Source organism: Suncus etruscus, chromosome 9 (genome assembly GCF_024139225.1).
Source record: "Suncus etruscus isolate mSunEtr1 chromosome 9, mSunEtr1.pri.cur, whole genome shotgun sequence".
In the NCBI taxonomy this organism is placed as follows: Eukaryota; Metazoa; Chordata; class Mammalia; order Eulipotyphla; family Soricidae; genus Suncus; species Suncus etruscus.
The window spans coordinates 110,945,174-110,955,629 of record NC_064856.1 but is presented as its reverse complement, the minus strand read 5'-3'; the positions used below and the strand labels follow the sequence as shown (position 1 = coordinate 110,955,629).

Here is a 10,456-nt window from a genome sequence, read left to right as displayed (position 1 = left end):
GCGGCGCTGCACGAGCCGATTGGTCATGGGGCGGGAAGTGGGCGGGATCTGGGCGGGGCGGAGTGAGGCCGAGCTGGGTGGGCAAGGCAGGGGCGGAGTCAGGGGTCGGGTCAGGGCTGATGGTGTCCGAAAACAGACTTCAATTGCTCCGCGGCCCTGCCCTGTGGTTTTATGGGACCCCATTTAAAACTGTAGAAATAATCATCTGCATTACTCAGCACAGAGGACGGGTGTGGAGGAAGAAAGGCCCTAAGGAAGTGACTTGTGCATTTATTTCCATACCCTACAGCTACCATATTTAATGCGTGTGTAACATAACCTCAAAATTAATTATTTTTGCATTATGGATTTTTCTGAAAACAACAGAAGAGAGAAGGGAAGGAAGATTTCAGTATGGTGTGGGAACCTTAAGCCTCCCCCCACTCCCTTGTGGGTTTGGGGTGGAGATCTTTTAGCTAACTAACTGATTCCAGTTTTCTCTTCCATAGTGGGTGTCCAGTGAATAGGGGAGAAATGTGTGAATGAGAGCAGGACTCAGAGAACTAAAAATTGCCTTTTTTTTTTTTTTTTTTCCTCCCCCTCCAGAGACAAGATCGGGCTGTTAAAAATAGCTGTGAGCTCCTTGGGCAGTGCTTTGGACCCTTGGCGACTGTGAGCATTTCTGTCCCCTGGCCCTGCCCTGACCCAGGTGCTAAGTGCTCCAGCTAGCTCTGCTGCTTCATTTCCTCCCCAGCGTCCCCTTGGGAGGCAGAACCTCAGAGGCAAACGGAACACCACGCTTTGTTGTTGGCTTGTTTTTGACCAACACAGGAAGTTTTCCAGGCAAGTTCTGCCAAATTTGGAAGCAACAAGGAGTCTGTATCTCCTCTTACTTGTTCTCAGAATATGGAGAAAGAGGAAAAGCCAGTCACTGTATTTTATGATCCTCTTTAATCTTGACTGTTGAACCAGAGAAATTGACCACAAGGCTGGAAAAGCACATACTCATTTTATCATTAAGCAGAGAGGTGGGAAACTGTAAATAGGAGCCAGAGAGAGTCCTGTGCATAGGGCAATTTCTTGCACGTAGCTAGCGGACCCAGAGTCAATTCCCAGCACTTTATGTGCTTCCTGAAGCCTTTGAGGAGTGATCCCTGAACACAGAACCAGGAAAGAGAAATTCCTCAGTACAGCTAGATGCAGACAAAAAAATTAGAAAAGGAAAGAAATCCACAAAATACTAGAGGATTCCACTTCCAAGTAACACCTGAATTACCAGGGCCAGGAGAAGTAGAAATGAAAACAAAGGCAGTTGTTAAATGACTACAGAATTGTATTGTTACAACCACAACATGTATAAACTTAACACTACCGAATAAGGCCATAGCACTTTATGAGATGTATTTATTGCAATTCAACAAAATAAATTTTGTTTGTTTTATTTTTTCTTTTGGGGTCACACCAGTCAGTGTTCAGGGGTTACATCTGGCTCTGCGCTCAGAAATCTCTCCTGGCAGGTTTGGTGGACCATATGGGATGCTGGGTATTAAATCCAGGTCTGCCCTGGGTTGGCCACATATAAGGCAAACGCCTTACAGCTGTGCTATTGTTCCGGCCCCTAAAATTTGTCTTTAGAAGTAAAGTGCATCAAAATTAGAAATGGGGGGGTTACAGTTAGTAGCAGAGCGAGGAGGGTGCTTGCCTTACACGTAGCCAACTCAGGTTTGATCCATGGCACTTCATATGGCCCTCTGAGCCTGGCAGGAGTGATCCCTGAGCACAGAGCTGGGAGTAATCCTTGAGCACCGATAGGTGTGACCCCCAAAACAAGCAAAACACAAATAGTGGGTTAAAAGTGCCAACCTTGAAAATGTGAGGTCTAGAGTTTGATTCCTGGTGCAAACTGCAACTGAGTGAAGCCACCAGCACACATGTGGGTGTGTACAAGCACACCACCAGTGTGTGACCCCAGAAGTACCCCACCCAAGCCTTTGTGATCCCCATCAATGCAACAGCAGCAACAAAGGGACAGGAGGGGAAAAGGATTTGATGAGGTTTGATGTCAACAATAAAACATTTGATGTCATAGGAGAACCGAGGAGAGAGCCTAGAAGTTGGGAACTTGTAGGAGGTTCAGGGCCTATCCCCAGCTCTGCAGGATTCTCCGAGCCGAGCATTGAGCCAAGAATAGCTCCTGAGCATTGCAGCTATGGCCCATGAAACAAAACAAACCAAAGAAAATAGTCAAGAAATAAAAGTATGGCCAGAGTGGTAGCACAGCAGGTAAAGCTCTTTCCTTGCAGGTGGTCAACGCAGGTTCAATCCCCAGCAATTTATCAGGATCCCCAAGCACAGCCAAGAGTGATTCCTGAATGCAGAGCCAGGAGTAACCCCTGAGCATTGCTGGGTGTAACAATAAATATATCAAAAAAGGAAGGGCCGGAGAGATAGCACAGTGGAAGAGTGTTTGCCTTGCATGCAGCCTACCTGGAAGGAACCCAGTTTCGATTCCCAGCATCCCATGTGGTCCACCAGCCTGCTGGGGGGCAATTTTCTGAGTGCAGAGCAGCTCTGGGTATGGCTCAAAAATCAAATCAATCAATAAAGTTTTTTTATTTTTTATTTTTTTAAAGAAGGCTTTCTTGGGTTAATTAAAAGCAAAATGCAGGGCCTGGGATATGGTTCAGTGGTAAATCACTTACCCTAAATGCATAAGATCTGGGCTCAATTTTTAGCAATGAAAATTAAAAATGGGAAATGGAATAAGTACAAACTAATGGGTGCTGGGGATATGTCAGTGACCATTCCACTCATGAGACTTTAGGTTTGGAAGCCAGGCAGGCCATACACAGGGCAAGTGCCCTCTCTATTCTGCTATCACTCCAGCCTACAAAGCTTTCAGTCATTGATGCTACTTAGCAATGTAGTTGAAGTCCTTGCTCAGTCCAGGCTTAAGTCATGAGAGGAAGAGGAAGGGAGCACCTGGGAGGAGCTAAGCATTTGGGATTTGGGCAAAGCATTCATTCGTTCATTCATTTACTTCTTTCACAATCTTTGGCATCTGCTTTGTGCAGGACAGTGCTGCGAGCACCATAGACAAGGTGAAAACAAAAACTGCAGAGGAGAAAAACATCAGGCAGGTACTAGGTGCTTCCAAACTGGTTTCACAGACTTGGGGATGCTCCTCTGAGCAAGGGCGTGGATGAGGAGAGGAGTTAGTGGAGAGGAGGAAAGGTTCAGTAGACTCCAAACCAGAAGATGCGGAGGTTAAGTGGAGAATGGGCTTGGCCCGATGGACTGATGGGCTAAGGAGGGTCCAAAGGTGGGCAGGGCCCAACCAGTCAGAACTTGGTGCACTTGGGCTCGGCTTTCTTTGTAACCACAATGGAAAACCAGCCATGCATTTAAGCAGAGTAACTTAGCCGCATCCTTTAAAGGTACAGCCAGAGCCCAAGAAGAAAAGAATCAAGAGGGGCTGAAGCATAGCGGGGGAGGGTGTTTGCCTTGCACGTGCCTGGCCTGGGTTCAGTCTCGACACCCCATAGGGGCCCCAAGTCCGACAGGAGTGATTTTTGAGTGTAGAACCAAGTATCACCCTTGAGCACCACTGAGTGTAGGCCAAAAGCCAAAAAAAAAAAAAAAAAAGAATCAAATGTATTTTGTTTGGGGCTAAACCTCCATGGGTTGAATTCAGGGTCCTGAATACAAAGCACACATGATCTAGCACTGTGAATTATTTCTTAAGGCTGCCCTGTAGATTATAAAAAAATAAAAATCTATTAGGGGGCTAAAGTGATAGCACAGAAGGGAGTGTTTGCCTAGCATGCAGCTGACCTGGATATTTTTTTCCTGGCATCTCCTAGGGTCCCCTGAGCCTGCAAGGAGTAATTCCTGAGCACAGAGCCAGGAGTAACCCCTGAGCAGTGCTGGGTATTATGACCCAAAAGCAAAATAAAATGAAATATCACTTTGGGGGCCCAAGAATAATGTACAAGGTTACTTTTGGCTTGATTCCCAGCTCCCTGAATGGTCCTCAAGCACCCAGGATTAATCCCTGACCACAGATCCTGGAGTAAACCCTTAGCATTTGAGAGAGAGGAGAGGTGAGGAGAGAAGAGGGGAGGGGAGGGGAGGGGAGAGAAGAAGAGAGAGAAGAGGAGGGGAGAAGAGAAGAGAGGGAAGAGGAGAGAGAGCAGCAAAAAAACCCCAAACGCAAGCAACCACAAAACATCACTTTGCAGCAGTACAGATAGTTCAAAGGGTCGAGTGCAAGTGTTATATGCAGGAAACCCAGTTCCTTACACACACACACACACACACACACACACACACACACACACACACACACACACACACACACACAAAACCACACAACCAAAATCAATTAGAAGGGAAAAAGATGGATTTGGGATGTGAGAGGACCAGACTCAGGGAAGGAAGGAGCAGGCGCCTCGCATTGGGAGAAGCTGCTTCCCTCCGGGCACCCTCTCCCTCCAGGCCCATAAAAGCGTTTGGGCCGCAGCGTGGACCTGGAGTGGAGAAGGGTGGAAGCCACAGAAACGTTCTGAACCTCACGCTGCACTTCTGCAAAGAGGACGCGATCAAGGCGAGAAGCACCCGGAAAGGCGGCTGGTCTCCGCCTCCCATCCTGAGCAGAGATGCGAGAGACCTAAAGGCTGCACCATTTGCAGTCGATCTTCGAAGCCGCCGCAAGGCGGCGCCAGAGCCCGAAACTGACAGAACCAGAAGCCCCACCCATTTCCTCGCGGGCTCCAGGAAGTGGGCGTGGCCACCTTGGCGTGGGGCGGGGCCTAAGGCGGTGGGACTAGGCGGGGCCTTGGAGAGGCGGAAGCCTATGGAGCGGGACCTACACTGGGGAGGGATCAGCAGGAATGAGTGGTGGGCGTGGCTTGTGTAGAGGCGGGGCTTATGAGCTGGGGCGGAGCCTAGATACGGGGCGGGGCCGGATCAGCGGGGATAAGGTGGTGAGCGGGACACATCTGGAGGCGGGGCGATCGGTGATTGGACGGCTCCAACTGGGCGGGGCGGAGCCGGCTCACTGATCATCCGATGGGTGGGCGGGGCCATCGGTGATTGGACGGGTCGACGATATTGGGCGTACTCAAAGGAAATGGGCGTGGTTAGAGCGACAGGGCGGGGCCTGCGTGGGGCCGGCGGCGCGGATGGCGGCGTCGCGGAGCGCCTGAGCGCGCCGGGGCCATGAGCTCCGCCCGGCCCCAGTTCAGCATCGATGACGCCTTCGACCTGTCCCTGGAGGATGCGGGGCCCGGGCCCGAGACCAGCGCGGTCGCCCGCTTCGGGCCGCTGCACTTCGACCGCCGGGCCCGCTTCGAAGGCCCCGACGAGGAAAAGCAGTCGCGGCTGCGCTACCAGGTGAAGGCCCGGCCCGGCCCGGCCCAGCGCGGCTGCACCCCGGTGCCGGGGAGAACCTCCCGACGACGGGCCTCGGCGGAGCCGGGAAGCCCCCTTCCAAGCGGGACGTGGCCCCCGAACCCGGCCGCCACGGGGAGCCCAGAGCCCCGGGCCGACACCCCAGAGGGCCGCACCTGGTTCCGAGAGCTCCGCTGACCCGCACCTAGAACCCCCGCAGCTTCAGACCCCCGAAAGACGAACTTAGAACATGCACCCGCTTTGCTTGGCTTTTCTGAAAGCCCCCCATCTGTCCCAGGGCCGGCAGCCCCCTCCTCAGGAGTCCTAGTTATGCTCATTTGACCCCAAGGAAGCCCCCCAAAATGTAGGATCCTTTTCTGGGAGTCCTGCCCCAGATGCGTGTGCCCCAGCCCTGGAAACCCCAAATTCAGAACCTTGCTACTAGGCCCCCCCAGAAACACTCCCCCACTGGAATGCACCAGTCTGTCTCCGGGACTTGTTCTAACTACTTCTCCGTCCCCTGGAGTCCCCAGTCAGACCCTGTGATCCTTGGGGCCCCCCAAAAACCCCAACTCCCACCTCCTACCTGGGTTTCGGTTTCTGTGATTCATCAAACCCGTTCTGCAGGGAGGGCGGAGACGCCAGCTGTTGGGGCGACTGACTGAGTGGCCCCACTGTCGTCTTTTAAGGGGTGCGGGGCTGGGCCCAGCCGGCTTAACCCTTCTGAGCCTCGTGTTCTGATTAGAACCTAGAGAATGATGAAGACAGCGCCCAGGCCACCCCGGAGCTGGATGAGGGAGTCGGCACCAGGTCAGGTGGGGACCCTGCTGCCCCCTGTCCCTGTGTCCCCGGCCCATCGCCCTGACTTCTTGGTCCTGGCCGTGCTCCATCCCAGCAGACTCCCTAACCTCAACCCACAGGGGGAGATCCCCTCTGCGGGGTCACCCCACCAGCTCTTTACCCCACAGAAACCCCCAGTCTGGCCTGGACCCTGCTGTTCTCGCTGGTTCCTGCTGTGCCCAGCCCTGAACCCCAGCCCCCTTTAGTGCCTCCGAGGGGCCCCTCTCCCAGCCCCCAGCCTCAGCCTCTCATCGCCCCACATTCTTACAGGAACCATGGCCCAACTTCCCTGCGCAGTTCTCAGTGGTCCTTCAGCACCATCAGCAACAGCACCCAGCGCTCCTACAGGGCCTGCTGCAGGTGAGCCCCCAGCCAGGGGCACCCCCACACCCCCTCACCCCCTCCCACTCTCACATCTGCTTTTTTCATGCCATCAGCTGGATTCAACACCCTCTGGTGCAGAAGAACCGCCGCATCGTGCTGGCCTCCTTCCTTCTCCTGTTCCTTGGGCTGGGTGAGTCCCTGCACCCCACAGCAGGGGCACACACCCCCTACTTAATGCAGGCCCAGTCTCACACACACACACACACACACACACACATACACACACATACACACACATTCTCCAGGGGGGCTGCCTGGAATCAAACACACACACACACACACACACACACACACACACATTCTCCAGGGGGGCTGCCTGGAATCAAACCGTATGCAAGGCAAACACCCTACTGCTGTGTTATCTCTCCGGCCCCTTGGCTTAATTTTAGTTCGTTTGAATTGGGGATGGTAATTTTCCAGAGGGCCACACATGGGCAGTCTTCAGGGCTTCTTCCAGTGGAGCTACTCAGTGGCCCATCAACCCGACAGGAATCTTATCTCTCTCTCTCCTCTCTCTCTCTCCCTCTCTCTCCTCTCTCTTCTCTCTTTCTCCCTCTCCTCTCTCCTCTCTCTCTCCCTCTCTCTCTCTCCTTTCTCTTCTCTCTTTCTCTCTCTTTCTCTCTGCCCTCCCTCTCTCTGCCCTCCCTCCCTCCTTCCCCCTCTCTCTCCTTCTCTCTCCTGCACCCATTGCTCAGATATCACAGCTGAGGCCCAGAGCAGGAAGTGCTCAGAGCTGACACCTGTCCACTATGCTCTGCATTCTCAGGACTGGGTCCCCAGAAAAGATCCTGGGCCAGAGAGAAAAGAGCCCAGGCTTCATCCCTAAGCACCACTACAAGTCCCCCTGAGCACAGAACACTACTTGGTCCCCAAGTAAGCACTACTTAGTCCCCAGCACTACTGGGGGTGCCCCAAAAACAAAAGCGAAAAAGATCGGGGTTGAGGTCAAGAGGGCCCAGAAGTTGGGACTATGTCCTGCCACGCTGCCACGCTGCCCTGGACTCCACACTCTACTCCGGGGTTTCCGCCTCAACAGCCCCTGCATGTGGCCAGCTGCCTTCTTGTAAGGGGTCCTGTCAGGAGCCCCAGAAGGGACTAAGGTGGGAGTGCTGGCTCCGGCCAGCAGGGAGGTGGCTGAGTGCTGGCCCAGCGTATTTGGAATGAGTTTGAGAGCATGCCTCCGGGGTGCAGGAAATGTTTCAACCCCTCCAGGCCTCCCTTCTGAGGCACATCACTGGCCATCGTGCCTTTCCTAACCTCTAACTGGGGCCCAGGACATTTTGGTTCAGAAGATTGTGCCAGTCCTGACCTTGTGCTCTGCCTCTGAGGCTGGGCCTCTGAGGGCTTCCTCTGTCTGGAATGTTCTCCCTTTCTGCCTATACACTCTCTGTCACCAAGAAGCCTCACATCAGGAGTGCTCCAGTTTCTAGAGTCAACACGATCAAGGGACTCCCCTCAGCCTCAGTTTCCTCTTCTAGGACATGCAGTCAAGGTGACAAATAGACCTCGAGTCTCGCTTTTTTTGTTTTGGTTTCAGTTTTTGGGTCACATCCAGTAGCACTTGGGTTACTCCTGACTCTACGCTCAGAAATCACTTCTGGCAGGCTCAGGGGACCATATGGGATGCCGGAATTTCTTGTGCATGCAAGGTAAATGCCCTACCTGCATGCTATCTCTCCGGCCCCTTGCATGTCGCTTTCTTAGCCCAGCACTCGTGGAGCCTGGTAAATGGTCACTGGATGGCAGCTACTCTCACGTCCTCAGCACCTGCCAAGCTTAGGTTCCCTGCCACCAGGAAGCCTATCTTGATTCCCCCAGGCATTCACTCCGCTATATTCCCATCACATGGGTCCGGGTGACAGCTTGGACATGCTTGATAGTTGTACCACTGAGAAAAGGCCATGAGGTGAGCAACTTCCAAATTCCCCATACTTGGGCCCATATAAGTAAATATTCAGAAATGTTTGTCGAGGGGCCAGCATGGTGGCACTAGAGGTAAGGTGTTTGCCTTGCCAGCGCTAGCCTAGGATGGACCTTGGTTCAATCCCCCCGCCGTCCCATATGGTCCAACAAGCCAGGAGCGACTTCTGAGCGCATAGCCAGGAGTGTAACCCCTGAGCATTACCGGGTGTGGCCCAAAAACAAAACAAAACAAAACAAAAAAAGTTTGTCGAATGACTGAAAGGCCATGCCAAGAAATCTGAGATGTCCTAGGGCGTGCTTTAAAAAAGAAAATATTGAGGGCAGAACAATAGCGCAGCGGGTAGGGCTTTTGCCTTGCACACAGCTGACTCGGTTTTTTGTTTTGGGGTCACACCGTCCTGTGTGGGTGCAAGGCAAAACGCCTTACCGCTGTGCTATCACTCCAGCCCAGCTGACTCGGTTTAATCTCTGGCATCCCATATGATACCCGGACCTGCCATAGTTAGTTAATTTCTGAGCACAGAAATGGTGGGAAGTGTGTGTGGGGGGGTTAGGGTTAGGGTTAGCCCAGCCCTGACCTCTGCCTGCTCCCTCACCTTCCCTCTGTGTGCAGTGCTGATCCTGATCGGCGTGGGACTGCAGGTGACCCCCGACCCAGGTGAGCCCCCAACCCCGATCCACACTTGGTTTTGGTTCTGGGTGGGAGTGGGGTGGGGGAACTCACTCAGCGGTACTCAGGGTTACACCTGGCTCTGCACTCAGGAATCACTCCTGGCGGGGCTGTGGGAGGGGGTCCCTATGGGATGTAGAGACAGCACCCCAGTGGCCTGCTGCGTGCAAAGCAAGAACCCCCTCCCCGCTGTGCAGTCGCTCCGGGCCCCAAAGGAAATGCTCACTGGCCTCGTGTCCACCCTCGCCCCTCTGACAGTCCCCTCCGGGCTGGATCCCATCCCAGCCCCTGGCCGCCCGCGGTGACCCCTCTGCCCTCCGCCCGCAGGTGTCTCCAGCGCCTTGTTCTTCGTGCCTGGATTCCTGCTGCTGGTCCCGGGAGGTGCGTGGGCCGGGGGCGGGGCCTGGTGGTGGGCGGGGGCGGGGCAAGACGAGGGGCGTGGCTTGTTGCTGACAGGCCCCGCCCCGCAGTCTACCACGTGGTCTTCATCTACTGCGGCGTCCGCGGCCACCGGGGCTTCCAGTTCTTCTACCTGCCCTACTTCGAGAAGTGAACTGAGCTGTATGTGGGGGCCCACGCCCCACCCCGGCTCGCGCCTCCTCATCTTGAGGGAAATACTCCAAGACTCCCATCACCCCCTTCGGACTTTGCTCAGGAAGTTTGAGGGTGCAGGTTCCCACGGGCCCCTGGAACTAGGCAAAGGCGCCCGCCCCACCACCTAAGCCATCTCCGCTCTGTGCCTTAACTTATTCCCGCCTGGGGACTGCGGGGTGGTGTCTTTGTGTTAATAAAGGGGACGTTATTTCCAGAAAAACTGCTTGCACTTTCCTTGCTGTGGGCCCAGGACCACCTGCCTGCCTGCCTCTGCCATGCACCTGGCTGAGGTCATCCAGTGATGGAGAAGTTTTGGGGCCCAGAGGCTGGTATCCTAGGGCCCAGCGCTGCCCGGAGACCCAGAACTTGTCTGACAAGGCCGTGATTATTATTTGCTCCTCCACAGGTCCAGAGGGAGGACTTGAGGACAGCTTTGGGGGAAAGCAGGGCCTTGGTGGCAACTGCGGTGACCAAAAAGTCACAACCCTAGAAACAGGTTGGCTCAGAATTTTGGAAAATTAGCATAGCTGGGGTGTCCCTAAAGTCCAAAAAAAAAAAAAATAAAACTAGGAAAGTGAAAAATGAAGACATTACAGAATATGAGCCCTCAGTTTGCATTGTCAGAGTCATCAGACATGATATTCCCTTTTAATAAGCTTAAACAGAATGGACATG

The 10,456-nt window shown here is 53.8% G+C and overlaps 1 protein-coding gene across 1 annotated transcript; it reads left to right on the top strand.

The window, feature by feature from the left end:
- Window positions 1–5,179: 5,179 nt before the first annotated feature.
- On the top strand, window positions 5,180–10,001 carry TMEM134 (transmembrane protein 134). The gene is made up of 7 exons (XM_049780956.1): window positions 5,180–5,373; window positions 6,116–6,180; window positions 6,481–6,570; window positions 6,648–6,724; window positions 9,131–9,175; window positions 9,515–9,568; window positions 9,658–10,001. The coding sequence occupies exons 1-7, from the start codon at window positions 5,200–5,202 to the stop codon at window positions 9,738–9,740; spliced, it is 588 nt and encodes a 195-aa protein (XP_049636913.1). The 5' UTR covers window positions 5,180–5,199; the 3' UTR covers window positions 9,741–10,001.
- Window positions 10,002–10,456: the final 455 nt, after the last annotated feature.